Here is a 25,024-nt window from a genome sequence, read left to right on the forward strand (position 1 = left end):
AGTGTGACTTGGAGAAAGCAGCCTCAGACTCACCGAGTACTTTGACTTAGTGGGTTCTTTCTTGAGCACCTTTATTCCCATGATCCCCTCCCCCTACTTTGGATGTGGTACAGTTTTGTTGTGGGACTCGTAAGAGACACATGGTAATAATCCAGTTTATAAAAACTGAAAGCAGCCCTGCCCGGAGCTTTCAGTCGGTTCAGCCACCTACCCATAATGACCATAACCACTCCATCCTTTCCTGCCTGGGCACACATTGCCTTCAACCCACATAGCAGATCTGACTGGCTATACTCTTTGCCCCCCTTGTTTCTTCCTCTTTCCTTCTAGCCACCCTCACCTGGAGGCTCAGGAGGTTAGAAGTCACATACCAAGAGCCCAATATTGGTTTCTTCCAGAGGTTTCGGGGAGGGTGCAACCCGGGCCTCCTGGCATTTCTTGACTTGCCCAATCCTCACCCCAGCTTCCCTCCAACTTTACCTTGCTTTCTTTCCTGGGTGCCCCCACCTTTTTTTTTTTTTTTTTTTTAAATTTAGGGCTACCTTCTTCTTATGTGATCTCATTTCTAGTCTTAACTATGTGGGAAAAAGTTTCTATTTTCCAGTGAGGTCACCTTCTGAAGTTCTAAATGGACATAAATTTGACTCTTATTTGACCCACTGCACGTTGGAAGAGATTTCCAGAAGGAATTGATAGGCTGGGAAAACCAGAGCAAAGAAGAAAGTGAACTTGTCCTGAGGGGTTGGGGGAGCTCCTGGTACAGAAGTGTGAAGAGCACTGAGAATCCCATGGGGCTGGTGGCCACTCATGAGGGCCACTTGGGCCCCGGTGCGGGCCAGGGACGCCTGGCCGAGGGCAAGCTCGATTCCAGGAGTGTAAAAAGCACTGTGTAGGCCTCATAGGTTGTGAGAAAGCTTTGTACCAGTGAGTCCGGAATCAGGGCTGCTGAGTCAGGACACATTATTGTCGTTGGCTCCTGATAAGTTGAGTTGACATGTGGAAAATGACAAAAAGAAAGAAATTGTTGAGGGATCTCACCTTTGTTAGTATTTCTTTAAATAGTTGATGATGAAGGATGATGGCCAAACCTGAAGGTTTTGCCAGTGGGACCTTAGCATGGTGAAGCTGACAAAGGCGAGGGCTTTTGGGGTGAGAGAAGATGGGGCAGAGACATCCTGCAGGCAGAGGTAGGTGGGAGGCCAGGTGTGATCCTTCCAAAACTGGAAGGAGCCCGAGAAAGACTTGGAAATGGCAGCATGACTGTTTTGCCTCAAGCCCTCCATCATCTAACAGTGAGTCAGCCCCTGTGCCCCAGACTGCTTTCTTTGGAAACAGGGTTTTGCTGTATAGTTCAGGGTGGCCTTGAACTCTCAATCTTCCTTCCTCAGCCTCCCAAGTGCTTGGATGAGAGGTGTGCAACTATCACACCTAGCTTCTTTATATTAAAACAAGTTGTGATAAAGTACCTGTAGCATAAACCCTTGCATTTTAGTCATTTTCACCACCACTAAGGACATCCATGTTGAGCGCATGTTGGGCGTGCGAAGAGAGGCCAGACAGGGCAGAGCCTAAGTCCCTGCTGGAAAGTGGTACAGTGTTTGCATATGACCTAACCCCGCTCCTATGTACTTTCTATTTGATTTTTAGTGTCTCTCTCTTTTTTCTCACTCTGTCCTGGATTTTGAACTCAGATCTTTGCACTTGCTGGGCAGGAACTCTACAATTGGAGCCACCCCTCCCTCAACCCTCCCATACAGTTTAAATTATTTATAACTCCTACTGTAGTGTAAATGCTGTGATACCATGGTTAGGGAATAAAGCCAAGGGGAAATCTGCATGTTCAAGTGCAGGTGTGGTATTTTTTCCAAATATTTTCAATATGTGGTTGAATCAGGGGGGTGACAAAGAATCCCAAGGGGCCTGGGAGAATAAAATGACTCTTCTTTGGCTTAGAATAAAGGAATTCAAGTACTGCAGAGAAATGAACTTCTGGAAGTACTGGAAGCAGGCACTGGGATTTCTGCCCCCTTCCCTCAGGATGTCACCTGGCTGATGTCAAATGTGCATTAATGCCAGGGAGAAACCGTTGCTGTAGATAAACAGTTCCTGGCACAGAAGCATCCTGATTCCTTTAAGAAAATGAATTCCTTTAGTAAAATGCTACGGTAAATGGAACCCGTGCTTTAGGACAAGTATTTCTTAAATGCACATGACCTACTTATACTAAAAAAAGTGGTTGATGTGTATCAGGGGCTCAAACTCAAAGGGGTGCCCTGTGTTTTTATTTAGTACTGTGTTCTTTGTTGCTGTTGTTTTGCTTTGTTTTAAATCATTGTTTACTGCAAAATCTTGCATACATTTTAAAAATTGTTTTCATTGCCTTGAAGTAGGAGTGTGAATGTGACTTGCAGCTTATGAACACAGTGCGCCTTGATCACTGCCACCCGTTCTGGCAGCACATTCTGATGAGACGTTGATATCTGGGCTCATCCCATCTGGAAGTTGAGCTAACCTTGCCCAGTTGTGGTGGAGTTTCCACAGCCCTAACCGTGGGAAGCAACCACAGGCTAAGGAACATGAGCCCAGCCCATCTCTTGTCCCACAATCTACCTGCTTCAATCACCCCTAGCTTCCATCCCCCCAGGCTATATTGAGTTCACAGGGTGCCTCTCTCCTCCCTTCAAAGTGTGCATTTGGACCTGCATTCACCTACAGAGAAGAGGGTAATAATGTCTGACAGAGGGAGAGCTGGGCCTTGCATGGTGCCCCCTGGGGGTGGCTGCCGTATCCTGCTGCCCATGTAGAAGGGAGAGTAGGGTCCCATGTTGAAGGATTGCTGGGGTGCTAGAGTGACCTCCCACAGAGCCAATGATTAGTGGGGGGTTGGAAGAGCTTAGGAGAAGCACTCTGCCTCCTGATGTCCCTGCTGCTCCAAGGCCAAAATGCCTGTGGGTTCTTACTGCCAAAGGAAAACAACTAAAAATGCATCCAGGATTAAAACCACCATTTCAAAAGCACATCATTAAAGCAAGCTGTGACCCAAATATTTGTTGTGTGCCAAAAGGTTTTTCTAGCTATTGAAAAGGATGGAAAAAGTGAAACACACGTAAGAATATTGGGTGGTTCTCTGAAATCCCTTGGACTAAAACCTATGTATCTGTGTGGATGTATATATGTATATTTGATATGTGCATGTATTTGTCAGGTATGCACCTATATACATATATACATATTTGATTGTCATGGTATAGAAGGAGAGATGCAGGCCTAGACTGGAACCATCACTGGAGCAGGAGTTTGAATGGGTGGCAGTATCAATAGCTCAGATGAAACTGTGTTTGATTGTCACGGGGAGCTGGAAGTCCTGGGTATGAAACTCATGGCTTCACACACACCAGGCAGGTGCTATGCAGCCTGAGTGATGCTTCCAGCCCCATTGAGAAGCCCCATTGCTTTTGAGAAGAGACAAACCAATGGGAAACATGGTTGTAGAAAGCTTATATTAAATTGGGCACCAGTGCCTCATGCTTGTAATCCTAGATACACAGGAGGCTGAGGACTGACGCTTGCAGGTGGAAGCCAGCCCAGGCAGGAAAGTCCCTGTGTGACTCAACTCCAATTAACCACCAGAAAACCGGAAGTGGCACTGTGGCTCAAAGTGATAGATTGCTAGCCTTAAGTGAAAAAGCTCAGGGACAGATCCCAGGCCCTGAGTTCAGTCCCCACAACTGAACTGAAAAAAAAAAAAAAAAAAAAACACAGAAAAGAAACATAACATTAAATTCTATGCAAAGAGTAGGTAGGATACCCTCCTGCAGGCCCCAATATAAGGTAGTAACCAGCTTTCCTCTTGGGTGGATTTGCCTGTAACCACACAGAACTGGCTTAGAGGACTAAGGACATGGCTTGGAAAGCTTGAGGACAGAGATGGTTGGACTCAGTCCCTTTATATCCGTTTGTTTTTTTTTGACTAGTGCAGTCAATTTAACCTCTTGTCCATTCTCTCATACTTCAGAGGACTAGCTTTAAAAGTAGTAGCAAAAATGTGCTGAATCTCTCCCTCAATTCATATTCTGTCCCCACCCCCTTGTGTCCCAGTACTGGGCCTGGATGCTGTCCTTTTAGCTTTTTCACTCAAGGCTGGTTCTCTACCGCTTAAGCCACAGTTTTACTTCTGGATTTTCAGTGGTTGATTAGAAATAAGAATCTCCTGGAACTTTCCGGTCCAGGCAGCCTTTGAACTGTAATATTCAGATTTCAGCCTCTTGAGTAGCTAGGATTACAGGTGTGAGCTACCAGCATTCTAATCTCATTTTCTTTTGTTTTCCGAAGATGATAATTTCTAGGTCTTTACCTCCATGTCAACTCTTAACATGTCTAGCTCAAACCTAGCAATGCCATTCTGGCTGAAACTTTGCAAGTCAGGGGTATGCTGAAACCATGTCGGTGGAGTTGTGGTTACAGGAGCTGCCACTAGATGGCATGACGTGAGTATAGTGGCCTGAGATGCCATCTAGCTCTCCCCACCAAGGCTATTTAAGGTTCAGTTAGTGATGCTTATTATTCTGTCAACGTCATATTGATATTGACATTCTATATACTAATAACAGCAATCACTGACTGAGTTTAAAAATTGTTTGCTGTGTACATGATATCTTTTGAAGTAAAGGCTAGAGAACGAGTGGAATGGCAGCAGGTATGTGCCTTCACACTATATGTTCCTAACTGGTTTTCTATATTTCATTTTTAAAAAGAACATATTTCACTCTTCAGTTGCATGGCAACTACTTGCAAGCCTTTTCTGTGGAAACAGTTGGTGTTGGAGGCTGTCTTCAACTTATTTGCAAGTAGAAAGCTTATTTTTGAGCCCTTCTCTTTTTCGTTCCCCTACAATCCCCTCTTCATTTTGAGAGAGGCTATGCTCTTGAATTTGGTAGTCCAGAGAGCTTTGTTTTAGGTTGAGAAGTTGTCAGGAAGCAACTCTTCTGGCCCTTACTTTACATTTGATGGTCTCTTTCTGGGATGGAGGGTGGAGGACAACCCTCATCCCCAATGCTCTTTCCCTTTTAAGAGCCTCTGGGTCTAAGCTGAGCACTTGCTATTTTTCTGGATTGATATGATGTGCCAATTTTCTCTAGGCAGAAGTGTTTAGACATGGAAGTGCCCTTTCCCCTCTCCCTCACCTAATTTTGCCGTGGTGTTTTCATTTTGTAAATCAAGGTCCAGGGATTAAAGACAGGAAAGTGGAGCTGAAAACAGATTGACTGCATAGTTCTTTGGAATTTTGCTGGATCAAAATTCTTGCCACCTCTGGTTCTGTTGCCCTACAGACATGAAGGGCCAGCCCCATCTCCAGTCTGCTGCAGCCCTTCATCCTACTGATGTTTTCTGTCCTCTGTTGCTGCAAACATTCACATCTTGGCAGGGAGAAGGGGAAAGGTCTGCATCACAATGAGGCAAACACAGGAAATTTCCAGAATTATGTCTGGGCCAAAGGGCCTGGTACTATCAAAGAAGTGTATTTCATAATGTTTGTTCTTCAGCTCAGCCTTGGTGGTACTGAATGAACAAATCTAGCATTTCCTTCCATTTGCCTTTGCTGGAGTGTGAACCTGTCTTACAGGGAGTTAGAAGAGGTTTAGGCTTTGTCTTCAAGAGGTCTTATTTGGAGAAGGATCACTGGCTTCTACTGAGAGTCAACAGTGTCTTGGGGAGAATTATGCAGGCCGTCCACCTCTGCCAGAAACCAGCCTCTTACTGGGAAATGTCTGGTCATTGGCTCTGGGACGGTTGGCACCATAAGCTTTATTTAAAAAAATAAAAGAGGGGGGTGGGGATGTACCTGTGTACTGTGGCTCATGCCTTTAATCCTAGTTATTCTGGAGTCTGAGATTGTGGTTTGAAGCCAGCCCCAGCTGGAAAGTCCATGAAACTCTCCAGTTACAAAAAAAAGCCAGAAGTGGCACTGTGGCTCCAGTGGTAGAGTACTAGCCTTGTACAGAAGTAGCTCAGGGACAGTGTCCAGGCTGAGTTCAAGCCCCAGGACCAACAAACAAAAACAAAAACAACCAAAAACAAGGCATTATCAAATCTCTAGAAAATTAGTCCACATCAATACACTGTGCTTACAGAAGTTAAAGAGAAAAGGAAATGAAAACAACAACAACAAAAAAAACCGTATGCTCCATTCTGAGCCAGGACAGTTCCAACCTTCTCCACAGGGTGGTGTTTTTCATTTACTTTGCAAGCTTCCACTCAGCAAAGGTCCACAATGTAAGGAATAATTCATAACCCTTTGAAAATTTCTGGAAAATGGAGAGAATTTCATGGGGGTAGGGGGGGATTCTCTTGCTTTATACATGAGTTCAAAACTTTTCTAAGCTTCACTTTTAACACACACCCTCCCCTAACTACATTTCTCTTATCATCATCTCTAACAAAACTAGAAGCTTGAATGTAAAGACAGATGATATATTTTCATAGTTATATACTGTACCTCATGCAGTGTCCGGCAAAAAGGGAAATGCTTCATAAATGCACGACTGAATGAGAGAACAAAGGTTATTGCAGTGTGCTACTTGGACACACTTAGAAATTATCCATCTGTTCCAGGGGTTGGCAAACATTTTCAGTAATGGGCCAGCGTTAAGTGTTGTCCATTTTGTGGGCCATCTGGACTTTGTCACAACAGCTGATATTGTAGATGTGAGAGCAGGCAGGCATTACAACAGGGCATGGCCTGGTTCCAAGAGAACTTAATTTACAAATACAAGCAGGGAGCTGGATATGATGCTTCCCCCACCTCAGCTGTGGTTTACCAGATCTATACATAAAGCACACACTGGAATCACACAGATGTCAGAAATTGCTGTGGTGAAAGAGAGTTGGATAATCTATGAGTCACAGAGACAGTGCTCTGCAATCACTAAATACCATTTCATTTTCCATGTGAGCACAGGAAGGCCACTTTCCTAGCCTCCTCTAGATGCAGGTGCAAGCTTTCAATGAGACCCGACTGATGAACTGTGTCCAGAAGTGAAGCCCATTGTGTCCAACCTGCCTCCTAAAACCTTCTGTGCATGTGTGCTGAGCGCTGGTGACCACCTGGGTCATCCTGCACACTCAGGAGGCTAAGATCTGAGGACTGAGGTTCAAGGCCAGTCCAGGCAGAACGTTTTGTGAAACTCTTATCTCCAATTAGCCACTAAAAAGCAGAAAGCAGAGCTGTGGCTCAAGTGGTAGTATACCAGCCTTTAGTGAAAAAACTCAGCAAGAGCTTGAGGCCCCAAGTTCAAGCCCCAGTACCAGCACCAAAACCAAAACCACCACAAAAATAAACATGGGAAAACCCAGTCCTCCTATGCACTGTTCCATGTTTTTTCTCCTCCCCTGGTTCAATCACCCAATGGAGAAGTCCAACATGCTGTGAGTTGAGGCAGCCACTTATTACAGTGCACCCAGATCCCTGCTTAACTGCCTAGAACAGAGCCTTCCTCACCCCCGACCTAATAGGCAAGATTAAAGTAGCTTGGCCTTTCATTCAAGAATTTTGTGACTAATAAATACTGCAGTGTATTATTTTGTTGGAGAAATGATGAAGGAAGACAAAAGTAGCAGAAATACAGACTTGTATTGAATCTTGAGCTGGGATAAAAAAGATGACGTTCCATTCTGAGTATGTGGCAGGAGAGGAGAGCAATCTGAGTGTCTTTAAGTCGGCAGTTAAATATCCCAAGTGACTAGTGAGTGGCTGGGCTGCTGGCAGCAGTGGCCAATGAGAAGGGATCCCTGCCGCAAGCAGGCGTTTCTGGAGAAGCTGGAAATTGATGGAAAGAAGCTGGGAAACCAAAAGTTTGGATGAACAGTCTCATAATGAGTAGAGAGTCATTGTGTGAGCTTTCTGTCCCTAGAACAAACACCTGAGTTAATCAGCTTCCACAGAGAAAAGTGTTTACTTTGGCCCAGGGTTTTGGGGGGGCTTTAGTTCATGATCAGCTGGTTTCATTTGCTTTGGAGTCTGTGGTGAGGCTGCACATCATTGTGTGAGTGTGAGCAGGAAACGAAGGAAGAAGAGAGTGTCGTCAGCATCCTTCTCAAGACCTGCGCCTACTAGGCCCAGCTGTTAAAGTTTCCAACACTGATGGCCTTCAAGGAGCAAGCAAGATACAAATTACTTCATTCATTAATTAAAAATATGTTGTTATTAAGGTGAGGTACAGAGGAATTACTGTTTCATAAGTCAAGTGATCAGTGCATTTCTTCCTGGGCAATGTCATTCCTTGCAGTCATTTAAAAAATATTCTAGTTGTGCTTTAAAAATGTATTTTACAGTTCTTTTGAAGGCAAGGTCATGTATATGTGTATGAGCTCAGATTTGCTGACCATCACATTCGAACCATGTGTATCTTTCCTAATTTTTTTTTCTTTTTTTGCCAGTCCTGGGGCTTGAACTCAGGGGCTGAGCACTGTCCCTGGCTTTTGCTCACAGCGCCACCTCTAGCTTTTTTCTGTTAATGTGGTGCTGAGGAATCGAACCCAAGGCTTCATGTATGCTAGGTAAGCAGTCTACCACTAAGCCACATTCCTAGCCTTTCCCATTTTTTTAAATCTTACCAATTACTCAGAGAAGCATGCTAAAATCTTCAATAAGATGAAGTCTTGTCCATTTCTCACTTTCATGTGTGAAGTTTGCTCTCTGTGCCTGTTTGTGCTCTGAGCCTGTGCTATCTTCATAAAGCTTAGGAGCTGTATCTTCCTTAAACTTTTGCCATTTGGCCTATTCCTCTCTTGTAGCTCTGTGCTTTTCTCCTAATGCTACTTTTATTCCTATCACAGGAGACACTTGAAATTGTGTCAACTTAAGTTTTCATCATTGACAACAGCTTCTTTGGGATTAGTATTTGCATGGCCCATCTCCATCTATCTGGTTGTGTGTCACCTGTTTGGAGCTGTCTTATCATTCTTGGAGTTGGCTGTGTGGGGTGCATGCTGAACACACATAACTTGAGGATATGGAAGATGTCACCTTCCAGACTCCAAAAGGGGAGATGGGGTGGGGGAATCTCCTTTTTTGCCACCAGGTATCTTGGAGTTCTGAAACTGTGCTGAGCTCCCAGCTCTTAAGTGCTGCCACTGGAACTCTCAACCCTGGCATCAAAGTGCCTGTGGGGATCTTTTGTTATTCAAAACCTTAGCCCTCCCCTCTGTCATCCTGTGATATTGAAATAAAAGCTGTGGAGTTGCCAGTTGCTCCTTACATAAGAGGCAGAAGAGTCAGGCGGTGGCTCACGTCTAGAATCCTAATTACTCAGGAGGCAGAGACCATTGGATCATGGTTTGAGGCCAACCCAAGCAACAAAATCCATGAGACTTTCATCTCCAAATTAACCACCAAATTGCTGGAAGTGAGCTGTAGCTCAAGTGATACAGCATTCGTCTTGAGCACCAATGCTAAGGCACAGTGCCCAGGCCCTGAGTTCAAGCCTTGAGTGCTCATGCACACACATACACACAAATAGGCAGAAGCTGGAGAAAGAAACATCTCAAATGCTGTCCTAGGCTCCTTGGGTTGTGTTCTGGCTCAGTGATTATTTACAATTTTTGTTTTAGCTTTTTAATACAGTTAATCATATTTAAAATACCAAACTGTCTGCTGTTTCTAGCTACCCTTAGTGGAAGGATTGATCCACATTTTCCCATTGTTCTTTATGAAAAGCAGAACTTCTCTGCTTGTCACCCTTGTCATAAATGACTGACATGTTCTTTATAATAGTTGAGAGGTTTTAAATACTGGTGGCAATTGAGAAGTGAAGTCTTCCTCCAAAATTCTACATGTAACACACACATACGTATATGTATCTGTAATTAAATATGTAGTGGAATTGTGGGCCTTGATAGGGTTGCTAAAATAAGGAAAAGAGATGATTTTATGAAAATTGGAAATACTACAACACAAGGGATTTCCATTTTAACCAAATATTTTATTCTAATCATGCTTGTTTTTAAAAAGCTTATTTTATGGCTATTTTCTATCACAGCTGACACTTGAAATATCAGATTTTCTATCCTCTATGACAGACCAGTGGATATTGATTTTAATGAAAGTGCAAGGGGAATTGGTTTGAGAGATCTACTTTACATCTTGGTGACTGAGTAAATGACAATGCATTTTCGACTTGAATATTGCCAAGGGCATAGTTTTTATGCATTCCTGCAGTGAGAAAAATGCTTCTGTAGGTATTAGAATGGCATGAGATATTGGATATTACATTGGAATAAGGATACCAAAAACTCAAAGGGAACTCAGCAAAGTGAAATTTACTTCTTAGAAGGGTGCGCCATCCAGCCCCAAATCTGGCAAGCGAGAACACAGGGCAGGCAGGCTGGTCCCTTCTTATTCCTAGTCCAGCAGGCCCTGTCCCTTTGCTTGGATTGGTTGAGCTCAGGTTCACAATCTACCTCAATTGGCTAGTTTGAAGAGAGTAAGATACATTTGTTATCGGTGACCACTAAAAGGCTTTGAAATAAGATTAACAGTACAAAAGCAATCTCAAAACATATGACCATACCCTCTGCTATTTCTTGAACAATCTATTCACTCCTTCTTCTTGCTGATATTTTACTAGTAGAATAATCAACACGAGCCAAGCCACCACTCCAAAGCAGGAGTGTGTGTGTGTGTGTATGTGTGTGTATGTGTATGTAAGTGTATGTATGTGTCGGTACTGGGGCTTGAACTCAGGGCCTTGGTGCTGTTCTTGAGCTTCTTTGGTTCAAGGCTGGTGCTCTTCCACTTGAGCCACAGCTCTACTTTTGGCCTTTTGGTAGTTTAAGAGTCTCATATTTTCTGCCCCCTCTGGCCTCAAACTGCAATCATCAGATCTTCAGCCTCCTGAGTAGCTAGGATTACAGGCCTGAGCCACCAATACCTGCCCAGAGCAAGAACCCACTCAGATTTTTAAAAATATCAGGTTTGCTCACAATATCTATGCATAGGTTAATTAGCCTAATTTAGTTCTTCCAGAATTTGTGCACATATTAAAACAGCATATTGTACACCTTAAAATGTACAATTTTAATTTGCCATTTAAAAAATGTAAATAAGATTATGAAGTTAATGAAAATGCTTAATTTAACAAAATACCCAGAGCTCTGCATCCCTGATATGGGAGTTAAAATTATCTCTAGCCAGTGGGGAAGAGCAGATCTGACCAAAAGGCTGTGGGCTCTGCCATCGTGGGTGGTGATGGGATAGGAGCCTTTGCGGTGAGGCCTGGTGAAGGCTGGACAGGCTGTTCAGCCCTGGGTCCAAGCCAGAAGGGCTCACTGTGCTCTGCATGGCCATTCCCCAGCAGCCGTGGGGCCCTGTGTGAGCCATCTAGACAGGGCATTATCAGTGGCTCCTTCTCCCATGGGCCTGGGAATTTCCTGAGCAAAGCCCTCCTGGAGGATGTGTTTCCCTGTGTTGTCCCTTCACAGCGGGGCCAAGGCTGCTTTCCTTGGAGGAAGGTGGAAAGGCAAAGCGTACATAGCCCTGTGTCTGGTTCCACTGAAGTTTGTTCTGCCATGTTTACTACTTTGAATGTTTCTTTTTCTTCTCCCCTCCCCCTGTCTTTTCAATGACACAAAGGCATGGGGTGATTTCAACCCAGCAGGCCACACTAGCCTGTACCCACCTGTAATCACCTGCGTCCTAGCCACATAGAGGCCGTGACCTCCAGCCCTCCCCCACTGAGGTCATGACTGGACACGTGTGCTTGTCTCCCAGATCTTGTCCCTTCCTTCTATGTGAGAAAGAAGTCAGTCTCCAATGGCAGAAAACACACTCTCCCCCCCCCCCCGCCCCCATCATGAGCAGTGCCTTGCTGTTTACAGGTGCACTGAAGAGATGGTTAGGGCTGGACCTATCATAACCAAACCTCTCCATGTGAGACCCCCCAGACCCCTTGGCTGTGCCCAGGAGAACCAGTCCCCATACACAGGCATTGGTAAGCTGCAAAAATCATCCATGCCAGGTTCAATCCACTTATGAAAGTAGTAGATTTCTCTCACGGGCTGTGTGCACACTGGCCTGGCAGTGGCTTGGGACCTCTGACTGATGGAGACTCCATGCTTGCTTCCGCCATCGCCAGGGCAGAACAGAGAGATGGCGACTTATTTCCACTGGATCTTTTTGACATTTTCTCCCCCAAAGAGACTGAAGTCACTTGCGCTTCATTCCGCATGTGCAATGCGTGGCTTGGTGAGGAAGGAAGGGGGAAGTATTTGTAAGGTCCCGGATGGTGATCACCATGCCCATGTTCGTTCTGCCGTTTAGCCGGCTTTACCAGGGAGAGAACAGCCTAAGAGGCATGCACACGAGGACGGGGGTGCTGACTGCTGCCAGGGGCCCTGCACCCCAGGGAGTCCTCTGAGATTGCCTGAGTGCCTCCTGTGCGTTCCTTGGCTGTGGTTTTCTGTTCCATGTATTTGGTGTTGGTGGAATGCACACGTGTGTGGATGTAACTTGACAAGTGCTTCTGAAGGTGACATGCTAGGAGAACAAGTGGCATTTCATGACTATGGTGAAGACAGAAAGGGGCAGAGGCATTCTGAATTTGGAGGGTGTCTCAGTGCAGGGCAGAAGAGACCATGGGACACTGCCTGGGAGGGGGGAGGAAGGGAGAGAGGCAGGCAGGTAGGCAGGCAGGTAGGTGACAGGGCTGTTCTAGGTAATGCTAGAACATTCTCTCTGGCCAACAAGGGAGGATGGATTTGGTAGCAAGGCCTAATGACTTTGATATGTCTTATTTCTGCCCACAAGAAATATTCACTAGGCCTCATCCTCTATGACAGTAGGAGCGATGCTGCTTGCCTGTAGGTAATAATTGACAGCACATAGTTCAGAGCCCCTGAAAACTCACTGGTTCCTTTTATAAATGGGGGCACTGAGGCAGGGAATTTGGCAGGGTCTTTACAAGTCCTTACTGCATGACATAGAGCGCTTCTTATTGACTTGCCCTTCTTCCTTCCTCTTCTTTGTTTGACCCCCTCCTCCCCCAGCATCCCACAGTGGCAGGAAGAAACCACTCACCTCTCCATGGGTGGGGGTGGAGGGAATCCTGTTAATATAATCACAGCCCAGGTTTCACTCCAAACCACGTGAACCAAGGAAGGGCTGCTGACGCTCTGGGGGCTAACACATGGAAATGCAGCCATGGCCAATCTTATTTTGGCCAAGGTTTAGAAAGGTATCTGCCCTTGTGCTGACCTTCCACTGTTAAATGAGATAATACACAGAGCCTTGGGCATAACTTAAATGGCCAATAAATGGTAACTGCTCCGATAGCAATAATTGAGCAACAATTATTTAATAATCATGGACATAGTAAACATTATAGCCATCAATGGTGTTTACTGGGGGAGGGGGAGCAATGGGAGTGGTTTCTCCTGTGAGAACTAATTTTGTCAGCAGTGCATGAATTCAGTACTTCCTGCACAAATAAAAATGCTGTAGAAAGTAAAAATCTTTTTTTTAAAGAAAGGAAAAAGGAGAAAAAAGGAGACTGATAGTTGGTATTATGTTTTGCCAGTTCTGGCTTTTTCTGTTTATGTGGTGCTGAGGAATTGAACCCAAGGCTTCATACATGCTAGGCAAGCACTCTACCACTAAGCTACCTTCCCAGCCCTGTATTATGTTTTTTTGAATCCCAAAGAAAATGGTTGCCCCCCTCCCCCCCCCTTGGTCTGTATCTGATAATAGTATTTCTAGAAAGCTGTGGATGCCGGAATGAGCAGCATGCTACTGAAGAGGCCGAGCTTGTGAGTTGGTTGGGCAGTGCAGGAGGGCTGTTCCACCTGGACGCTGGCTGCTGTGGCCATAGCTGGGCCTGGCCAACACCGGGGTAGTCCGGAGCGGAGCAGTCTCTTCCCCTCCATTCATCATGGCAGCAGCTAAGAGGCTTGGCTGGGTGCAAGCCAAGATGGCCTTCTTCACAGCTCTGCATGTGGTGATTCCCCTCACCCACAAACCATCAGGCTGCCGGCTGCCTGCCCCGGCCTGATGGAAGGTTCTCTCTTCTTGGAGTAGGAAAATGCCCAGGTCATCAGGGAAGTGGAAGTTGACAAGGTGTCAGCACTCTCCAGGGACCAGGTAGAGGCCATCAAGCAGCTCTGGCAGGATCCGGGCATCCAGGAGTGCTACGACAGGAGGAGGGAGTACCAGCTCTCCGACTCGGCCAAGTAGTGAGTACCCAGTCCCACTGTGACTCGTGGGGATGCTTTTAGTCAGCCCTGGGTCTCCCTTGCTTTTCTGTCTCATTATTACTTGATCCTCTCTCTCAGTACTTTGTGGACTAAATCTAGCCTCCACCTTTTCTATTTTTTCAGATGAAACTCACTTAAACGGGAGGTTCCCATAGTAAGAATGAACTCATTTGGTGGTGCTGAGATTATAACTTAAGCAGGGAATACATCTGGCTCTGTTTCCACCTCCCTGTGCTTTTCTGGCGATGGGGATTAGAAGACAGCTGGTTCTATTGCTTGCCCTGAAACCCCAGTTTAGCTCAGCAGTCAGCTGGTCTGGTGCTTCCCCCTAGTGGCTGAGAGCAGAACCTGCAGGCCCAGTACACAGCATTCCCTGCTCACATACCGGTATTTTTTATTGTTATTATAAAGGCGATTGATGTACAAAGGCTTCCAGGTACATGACAAAGAGCACAATGTCTCTCTCCGCTCTCTCTCCCCCTACTGTTTCCTTTCCCATTTCCATCCACAATTTGTAGAGTTCATTTTCAACAGTGAGTGCCACAGATTCATTTGTTCACCTTCTGCCTGCTCACTTCTTATTGTTTGGAGGATTTATAAAACTCTAAGGTTTTTACTTATTTTAAATTAAAGCTTTTAATTTCTTTTATTATTAAAGATGATATACAACCAGGTTCTGGTGGCTCACACGTGTAATCCTAGTTACTCAGCAGACTGAGATCCAAGGATCATGGTTCAAAGCCAGCTCAGACAGAAAAGTCTCTGTGAGACTCTTATCTCCAGTTAGCCGCTTGAAAACTAGAAACAGAACTGTGGCTAGAAGTGGTAGAGCACTAGCCTAGAGAAAAAGAGCTCAAGGACAGCATTTAGGCCCTGAGTTCAAGCCCCACCACCGACAAAAAGAAGGTGATGTGCAGAGGGTTTTGTTTTGTTTGTGTGTGTGGTACTGGGGTTTGAACTTAGGACCTAGTACTTGTTAGGCAGTCTACCACTTGAGCAGTGCCCAAGTCATAAAGTTCTAGCTTTAAGTATTTCCAGAAGTAAAAAAAAAAAAAATCGGTATAGATGGCTCTTCTACAGACTATCCCACAGAGATCACAGAGTGTCCCTTCCTCTGGAATTCCAGTGTCAGCACCCGTGGCAGGCCACTGGACAGAGGCTTTGGTTCCTTCTGATTGCTGCTTCTGCAGCTTAGCACCTCCACCTTTGCCCCATATTCATCATCCTGTGAGACCCAGACAACCTTTCCCACCCCATTCCTCTCACGTGCCTCGGCCTGCAGACCTAGCTTGGCTGGTAGTTTACCTCACCCCTGGTCAAGGTGGAAGGCAGCAAAGTAAATAGGACCCCCCTCTCCTGTGGTTTCAGTAGCTTCCATTTAGCATTTGACCCAGGCTGAGGGTTCAGTGCCATTAATCCAGACTGGCACAAAGTACAGGAGAAAAAAGAGCATCAAGGCAGGAAAAGAAAAGAAATCCCAATAAATGTTAGATCAGCCTATAGAAAGACACATGACAGACAGGGGTGCATACTGCCATGGACAGCCTGGGGAGGTAGAGACGGTCAGGCTCCTCCCGGCTTCTCCCGCAGACTGCTTGGTGTTAATGCCTTTGTGAAGGCCCTGGGGAGGAGGATGAGTTTGGACAAGACCCAGGAGAAGGGCTGCAAAATTCAATATAGAAGGCACTGAGAGTGATGTGAGAAATGGCCAAGGTGGGGGACAGTTTGCCACGACACTCATAAACCCAGACAGCTGCCAGATCTTTGCAGTCTGCAGAATGCAAGGCACTTGAGCATATCCTTGGTCTAGGCCAGTAGTGCTCCACCATCTGCTGATAATGTCTGCTTATTTGGATTTTTTTTTTTGCCAGTCTTTGCCAGCCTTTGACTCAGGGCCTGAGCACTGTCCCTGGCTTCTTTTTGCTCAAGACTAGCACTCTGCCACTTGAGCCACAGTCACTTCTGGCCGTTTTCTATATATGTGGTGCTGGGGAATCGAACCCAGGGCTTTATGTATACGAGGCAAGCACTCTTGCCACTAGGCCATATCCCCAGCCCCGTGTCTGCTTATTTGGACATGTGTTCATGTCACCTAAATTTGAATGCGTGTGATGTACCAGGAAGTGTGTGGTAAGAGCTGCAGTGGCACTCATTCTCTTCCAGGAAATGTAGAGTCTGGCAGTGTGAGTCGAAGAAACACATCTGGAAGCAAAAGCTTTCTTATTGCAGAGGCTACATTTGCAAGACTCGACTCTCAGGGGTTGCTTGAAACCAGATAGTGCCAAATTACACAGACATATACCTGCACACACACAGACACACAGACACACACGCATGCACATACGTGCATGTTGTGATGTTTTTCTATAGATACCTATGATAGAGCTTATAAATTAAGCTTACAAAGATTAGTAATGATCACAGTCATTTATACTATATATCATAACTATCAGTCATACAACAGTAATTTGGTTGATCATTAAGTCAAATAAGTTAACTTGGACAGAGCACTGCTATAGCATGGCAGTGTGCACAGTGTGGCTATGCTAGCATAAGGGTGAACCACGCCAGGTGGGGACAACATCAGATTGTTACAATACTCAGAATGACACTCAATTTAGAATGGGTAAGTTGTTATCTAGCTCTGCTCAGCAAAAACAAAATTAACATTATGAATTGTTTATTCTTGGTATTTTTCTACTTAATATTATTGGGCAAGTGAAACTGTGAAAAGCGAAGCCATATAAAGGGGGAGGGGGGAACCATCCCCGGAAAAGAGTGACAAGCCCTGGGCATGGGGAACTGAACCTGCGCTAGGCCTAGGTTCTGGAACTTGATGATGTCTGTAAGTGAGTGGGGTTTGCATGTTATCTTTTGGGTCATCTTCAAGTGAACCAGGGGCTCAGAGCCCCTGTGTCCAAGCTGTGCTGGAGAAAGGTATACAGAGGCTCAGAATCACTAGTTCTATGGGGCCTGAGTTACTCACTTTGCTAAAGCCTGTCTTTTTTTTTTAAACATACTTTTTATGATTAAATAGTCCTACAAAGTGGTTTCCATTCAACATACCAATTTATGAGTTGAATGTATCTTGTTCATTCTGCTTCTCTCTCACCACATCCCCCAGTTCCAATTTCACCTGTGTACACTGAGTATGGTGATTCTATTCATGAGGGGCTTAAACTACTTTTTTAAATGGTCTTTCATTTCAGTACAGGAAAGTAGATGTGTCTTAAGCTTGAACACATGGTCCAAAGTACTCCTTAGCACAAATGTTGAATTATTTTAGAAGGTGCTTGATTTGCTAGTATCTTTAATAGGAATTGTTGTCATTTTGAAAGACTTTCTCCTAGCCTCTTTTACATCTATGTGTTTTCTTAGAAACTGCACAGAGCTCATGGACAGATGCTCCAGAGAACAGCACCTATGCTATCGTAATGGTCTTGGGTGAGAGTGAAGGGGGATGTCCCCTGGGTGGAGACGTGATGGAAAGGCCCAAGAGGTGCCGAATGGTGATCAGAATTCCCAGAAGGCTCATGGGAGAGCTCCAATTACTGCTTTCTTTAGCATGGCTACAGGAAGGTAGAAAGGCTGGCCACTGTTGGCTTTGGCAGTCTTTAATGACCTCCTGGCATCTGAGGGGGCACTGTGGGTTAGGGGTGACTTCCATTGATTCGGATGGACATGCACCCTTCTCTTCTAAGGAGTCTTGGTTCCCCATTTGTTACTGTCACAGCTACCTGACTGATATAGATCGAATTGCCATGCCATCATTTGTACCGACACAGCAGGATGTGCTGCGTGTCCGGGTGCCCACCACCGGCATCATCGAGTATCCGTTTGATTTGGAAAACATCATCTTTCGGTAAGTCTGTCTCACAGCTCTAGTCCTTGAAGAGTTTTGCCAGTCTTGGCAGTGCTCACTTGGAGACTTAAATGTGTTATTTCTACCCAGGGTCCAGAAAGGCTAAGGGCGCCAAAGACTGCTGACCTTCCTGTTCCATTTTATTCTATCTCATGTCCTGGAAAAGGCTCGGGCTGAGCCTTTTTGCTCACATGTGACTCTACCATAGTGTTCGTTAGTTGGGGATAGGAGTCTCTCAGACTGGGCTTCCCAGGCTGGCTTTGGACCTCCATTCTCAGATCTCAGCCTCTTGAGTAGCTAAGATTACAGGCATGAGCCACTGGTGCCTGGTGGATATTTACATTTTCTTTCTGGAGTATTGAAATGACTTCTTGCCCAGTATCTACAAACAGGCCCACTGGAGTCCATCTTGTACCTATCTTCAGAAATTATACTTGAATCTTATACCTGCTGTGATAGGAAATAGCCACAGGTCTCTCAACTGCCAGATCAGCATCAAACGTGTCAAACATAAAACCTTGCTTCACCTCTTTTGTGTATCCGTCAGTGCTGTCCCTGAGCTGCTTTTGCTCAAGGCTAGTGCTACCACTTGAGCCAGAACTCCACTTCTGGCTATTTGGTAGTTGGAGATAAGAGTCTTATAGACTTTCCTGCCAAGCTAGCTTTGAACCTCAGAGCTCACCCTCTTGAGTAGCCAGGGTTACAGGTGTGAGCCACTAGTGTCTGGCTTCACTTCACTCGTAAAATCCACAGTGGACACTGAGACAGCACAGACACTCTGCTATAATGGCCCATGTTCTTTGCTTCATTGTTTTCCAACCTTTTGTGATCCGTCTACAGGATGGTGGATGTTGGTGGCCAGCGATCTGAGCGACGGAAGTGGATTCACTGCTTTGAGAGTGTCACCTCCATCATTTTCTTGGTTGCTCTGAGTGAATATGACCAGGTCCTGGCTGAGTGTGACAATGAGGTAGGCTCTCTTAGGAAATGGGTGACTGGGAGACAGAGGCACATTTATGCAGGTTCTCAGGAGCTAGCTAGGTCAGACTTCCTTCTTTAGCGAAACAATCTTGCTGCTCAAAACATAATCCTTGGCCTAGCAACACAGGTATCAACTATATTAGATAGGTGAACTATTGCATGACTCTGGGCCCATTAAAGCAGAGCCTTCATTTAAACAAGGTCTCAGAAATGTATCATTCAACAAGGACTCATTTTGAGAAAAACTCTGCTAAGTGATTTCATCGTGTGTCTATCAGAGAGTACAGCTCACATAGGCACACACCTGTTGTTCCTAAGCCACAGGCCTAGGCCTATTGTGTATGTTACTGCACTGAGTATAGTAGACAACTGGCAACTCTGAAAGATAATAAACACTGGAAATGTACAGTGAAACAAGTAGGCAATGGCTTTTCATCTGTATTATAAACTTATGGGTCCACTGTTATCCACGTGGTTTGCTGTTCACCCAAGAATTAAGTAGCATAAAATAGGACCATCCTTTGTGACATTGTAGATGTTTTCTCTGTGATGCTCAAATCTTCTACATGCGTTTTCTCCTTTCTACTTGCACGCCTTTTTGACCTTGTAGAAATATGCCTATTTCCAGGAAATGAAAAGAAAATCAATGAAGACCTCTGTTCAGGATTAGGCAGTCACTATGAACAAACCATATCTTACAATTCTTGAAAACAGACTTTTTCCCCCTCTGAGGGGTGCTACATTAGATAACTGATAGAAGTTTAACACAGTTACTGCTATTATCGTGCAAAGAATAGAAATTGTTACTATGCAGGTTTCCCAAGTTGGATGGTTTTTAAAATGCTATCCAGTTATCAATAGAATGAATCAGTTCCAGGACTTACTAGTTTCTCAAGAAAATTAAAAAGATTAGTTAAATCAGTTGTCATGGCTCATGGCTGTAATCCTAGCTAACTCAGGAGGTTGTGGTCTGGTGGACTGATGTTCAAAGTCAGTCGAGTAAAGAAAAGCCCATGGGATTCCATCTCCAGAATAAGCAGCAAAAAGCAAGGCTGGAGACATGGCTTAAGTGGTAGAGCACAAGTTGAGTCTAGTACTCATTAGTCAGATATACAAGGCTTGCTATCTCAGCCCTCTCTGAATAGTGTTTGTAGAGTACTTAAATAGTTGCCATTCCAGACTTTCCCTTCCCTGATAATATGATTATGTCTTGTACCAACTCATTGAACAGGAATTTTTTCAGACATTGAACTACCTTGTAGAATGGAAAAGGAGTGTCGTAGGGAAATGGGGATTTATGGTACCTATCTCTGAAGCACTGTATTAAGCTCTGATTTTTTTTTTTTTTTTTTTTTTGGCCAGTCCTGGGCCTTGGACTCAGGGCCTGAGCACTGTCCCTGGCTTCTTCCCGCTCAAGGCTAGCACTCTGCCACTTGAGCCACAGCGCCGCTTCTGGCCGTTTTCTGTATATGTGGTGCTGGGGAATCGAACCTAGGGCCTCGTGTATCCGAGGCAGGCACTCTTGCCACTAGGCTATATCCCCAGCCCCAGCTCTGATGTTTTTCATGCTGTCCTCTTCCCTCCTCTTAGCATCACTGTTATCTAGTTACCACCACTGGATGTGATTTGTGTGTGCACTGTCTGCTCTCCATCAATTAGGAACAGCTAAGCCTTTCTTCCAAGTGTTTTATGTTCAGAAATTATTACTATCTTTGTGAACCATCTCCACCAGATCCTATTGTTATATGGGTTTGGGCAAGTTATTTACATTTTCTCAACAGTAGTATGGCTCATCCAATCAATGGGGACTCTCCCACTTGTAAAGCGTGCAGAGAACAGACACTCAGCAGCAGCTGCTCCCTTCTTGGCCATTGTGTAGCATTCCAAAGGTCCATAGGGATGGTGGCACTTCTGAGGGAGGGGCCCTTCTCATGACTGCTTCCCAGTCTGGAAACCCACACCCAAATGATGTGGCCAGCTCAACTCTGAAGCTGACACATCCCCTCTTGGAATCTCAATGGTTTCATGACACTTGTCAAATGTGGATATGAACTTTCCTGCTCCAAGCAGTGTAAAAGTTTGTGTCTGTGTGTACGCACATGTGTGCACACCTCATACTTAAGGCTTGAACTCAGGATCCCCGAGCTTTTGTGCTCAAGCCCAGCACTCTACCACATGAGCCTCAGCTCCACTTCCAGGTTTTGGCAGTTAATTTGAGATGAGGCTCATAGACTTTCCTACCTGGGTTAGCTTTGAACAGAGAGCCTCAGATCTCAACCTTCTGAGTATCTAGGATTTCAGCATGAGCCACTTGTACCTGGTTTCTTCTTCTCTCTTTGCATGGTAGGTTGGAGGCTAGGAAAGAGTTGGGGTGCTTAGGAGATGAGATGTAGTTATGAGGTTCTAGTAAGAGGTCAGGAAAGGGGCCAAACAGAAACAGAGGTCCAGTGCCCTGTGGGGCCATGTGCTCAGAAGCTCCAGCAAGAGCAGTGCCCAGTGGGGTGAGAAGGCCCACAGATACAGTAGCTATTTGCTATACTGTTTTCCAAGTATTCTTTTTCTTTCTAGTTTGTCCTAAGTCCCTCTTTTCTCACTTAGAATCGCATGGAAGAAAGCAAAGCTTTGTTTAAAACCATCATTACCTACCCCTGGTTTCTGAACTCATCTGTGATTTTGTTCTTAAACAAGAAGGACCTTTTGGAAGAGAAAATTATGTACTCTCATCTAATTAGCTATTTCCCAGAATACACAGGTAAGTGCTCACTGGGGACATTGATTCTGGTGACTTCATCATCATTGATCCCAGACCTCTCTGACCTGACTCCTTATACTGTGCCCATAATCCACTTGTCAACTCCTCAGCCAGCTCAGGCCTGTGCTCTGCTAGGAGGCCTTTCTCTCTTTTCCATGTCCTTTGGCCTGTACTGCTGTGCTACCTTCTTGTCACCTTGACTCCCCTTATTTGGCTGGCTGTGTACCTTGCTTTCCTGGCCACAGAGCTCTCCCCTTAGAGGGCACAGACGGTGCTCCCAACACTCCAGCACCTGGAGCTCCTTTGAGGTTAAACAGTGGCATCAGGGGGCACACTGAAGTTCTTTACATACAGTCTATTCAAAGTTGGAGAAATTCTCACCCTATTGTTAATTATTCCTAGTATAGCAGGTCTCAGATTTTACTAAGTTTGACATTGATATTTAGAGAATTAATATTTCAGCATTTTCCTTTGTCTAATTAGCCACTGTGGTGATACAGTTTAGAACCTTCAAGCTTTAAAATCCACCAGAGACGATGACATAGCTTCCAAAGTGGCCTGAAACCAGAAAAATGAATTGGGCCATTATTTTGAGGCAAATCACATTACAGTATAAGTTTTAGATACTAACTGGGCATCTTCAAATACAAATTTATGGGTTCCCAAAAGAGACACTTCAGGTAAACTACTCTCTGAAAATAAAATAGAGCAAAGGAAAGACCCTAAATAAGAATGACAGTAAAAATGATTGTTAGGAGGATGGATGTTTATTTCCATAATTGTATTCATGACCAGGACCAAAGCAGGATGTCAAAGCTGCTAGAGACTTCATCCTTAAGCTTTATCAAGACCAGAATCCTGATAAGGAGAAAGTCATTTACTCCCACTTCACATGTGCTACGGATACAGAGAACATTCGCTTTGTGTTCGCTGCCGTCAAAGACACCATTCTCCAGCTGAACCTACGAGAATTCAACTTGGTGTAGCAGCGGCTGCCTATGGCTCCTGCCGCAGGAGACAGAGCTTTCAAGCTGCTCCTGTGTGATTTGCAAGTGCTTCTAGCACCCTGGGACAACAGAGACCACGGGGACAGGCAAGGGTAATGGAACTTAAGAGACATTTGAGTTTACCAGATCTTTTAAGGCTTTTTTCAGATTGTTTCCTTTTCTGAGTTTGTTTCTTACCTTCTGGATGTTAAGATTTGGTATTTCATAAATATTTCAAAGGCACCCATGATTTACTTTTAAGACAAAAAATGATTGTGTTTAATGGTAAGCCATGAGAAATTAACAGAGGGGCCTGTTAACTTATAAGCCAGGCCTTCAGACTTCTGATTTTTTAGAAAAAGAACGTTTAATGGGTTTGATGCTTTTTATTAAATTTTATGATGTAGACATTTTGAATTTTCAGTGTTTCCTCTCTCCTGATGATGGAAGTACGACTTTTTTTTTTTTTTTTTTGGCCAGTCCTGGGCCTTGGACTCAGGGCCTGAGCACTGTCCCTGGCTTCTTCCCGCTCAAGGCTAGCACTCTGCCTCTTGAGCCACAGCGCCGCTTCTGGCCGTTTTCTGTATATGTGGTGCTGGGGAATCGAACCTAGGGCCTCGTGTATCCGAGGCAGGCACTCTTGCCACTAGGCTATATCCCCAGCCCGGAAGTACGACTTTTTAATGCTAAAGATTTCATTTTCTGAGCAAAAAAGTTTTCATGTATCAACATTTTATCCTTTTTTTTTTTTAAATGCTAGTGTGGAGGTTTCAAGTCGGGGCCTCGTGCTCTCACTTGGCTTTATGGCTGGTGCTCTCCCCCTTGAGCAATGCCTCATGTCCAGTGTCTTGCTGGTTAATTAGAGATGGATTCTTGAGGGCTTTTTTTTTCTGGCATGGGCCACTGGTGCCTGGTTGTGTCAATCTTTTAAGCCACATTAGTGAATATATCTATATTTGTAATTTTGCCAGAGTTTGGCTACCATGAAGCCAAAGACAGAGTAACTGGGCTGTGGCTAGCATCTATATAGTTTTGGTGGAAATGTGTATATATATTATTAGTAATTCATATGGTCTGATCTTGTATACCTATGAAGTGGCCCAAAATACAAATTGTTTAGCAAATACATAACTCCTGCTAAAGCTCTGATGGTCACCACAGATCTGCTGTTTGAACTATGTATGCTATGCTTTCTGAGGTTAATACATCATCCTGTCACTAGTACTGATTTTGTTGTGTTTCTTACTCATGGCTGATGTTCTGCTTCTAAAGAGGAATGCTATAATTTCTATAACTCATTCATTTTCTTAGGTTTCCATCCTTTGAAATAAGTCTGTATTCATTGTGTTATGCTGGAGTTCCCTGGGTAGTTGGCTCTGGGAGACAGATGGGAAGTCCTCTCAAAGTATGCTATTCAAATTCAATTTCCAAGATACCTTTGTTTCTGCTGTGTGTGTGTGTGTGTGCACGCACATGCATATGCACGCATGCACTAGTCCAGAGGCTTGAACTCAGGGTTCCATGCTTTTGCTCAATTTATGGTTCACTGCTGTCATCCTACTACTTGAGCCCCACTTCCAGTCATATGATCAGTGTTCAATGGCATCCAGCGTAAAATGAACTTGTAAAATGGTGAGAAAGTGATATGGAACAGAACCTCAGGTTAAACATGCGATCGGATACCTGAAGCACCAATAAACCATTGTTCCCAGCCAGCCAGGTGAGTACACAGCACCACCCACACTACAGCTCGCTGTGCTGCTAGGTTATGATGGGCCATAGGTTAGATGTATTAGGTGCATTTTTGACATATTTTCAACCTACCATGGGACTCTGGGGGAGTTGCGGAGTGTCTGTACAGAATGCAGCAGGTCTGGTTACATGTGTTTTAGATCCATGTGTTAGCATTCCTCTAACTATCCCAAGCCTTCTTTTCCATCCAGTTTCTGTACTGCCAGGCTCTCATTCTGTTGGAACAATCCCACATGTGAGGCATTAAAGAGGAGGATCAATACTGGAAAAGTCTGGAGTTACTCTGACATATCAACAGAAAGCCTTAAAAACCAATCTTTGTTCAAGAGGCAAAGGCTGGACAAATGGATGTAAAAAAAATTTAACAGTAAAGGGCCAGGGGTTGCCAGGACAATTCTCCACAAGAGAACAGAGGATAAGGAGAGTAGCTCTTAAAGGTATTTAGGA

The 25,024-nt window shown here is 44.7% G+C and overlaps 1 protein-coding gene across 2 annotated transcripts in view; it reads left to right on the forward strand.

Annotated features, from left to right (window-relative positions):
- Positions 1 to 23,088, forward strand: part of Gna14 (G protein subunit alpha 14) — a 165,857-nt gene extending 142,769 nt beyond the window's left edge. The window contains exons 3-7 of one of the 2 annotated variants that reach the window (XM_048332104.1): positions 14,069 to 14,223; positions 17,978 to 18,106; positions 18,947 to 19,076; positions 21,686 to 21,839; positions 22,635 to 23,088. In XM_048332104.1, the coding sequence (XP_048188061.1) occupies positions 14,069 to 14,223; positions 17,978 to 18,106; positions 18,947 to 19,076; positions 21,686 to 21,839; positions 22,635 to 22,825 (759 nt within the window). In that variant the 3' untranslated portion in view covers positions 22,826 to 23,088. Of the gene's footprint in view, positions 1 to 14,068; positions 14,224 to 17,977; positions 18,107 to 18,946; positions 19,077 to 21,685; positions 22,510 to 22,634 lie in introns of those variants that run through there. The other variant, XM_048332095.1, reaches the window with a different exon arrangement.
- Positions 23,089 to 25,024: the final 1,936 nt, after the last annotated feature.

Source organism: Perognathus longimembris, chromosome 1 (genome assembly GCF_023159225.1).
Source record: "Perognathus longimembris pacificus isolate PPM17 chromosome 1, ASM2315922v1, whole genome shotgun sequence".
NCBI classification, from domain to species: domain Eukaryota; kingdom Metazoa; phylum Chordata; class Mammalia; order Rodentia; family Heteromyidae; genus Perognathus; species Perognathus longimembris.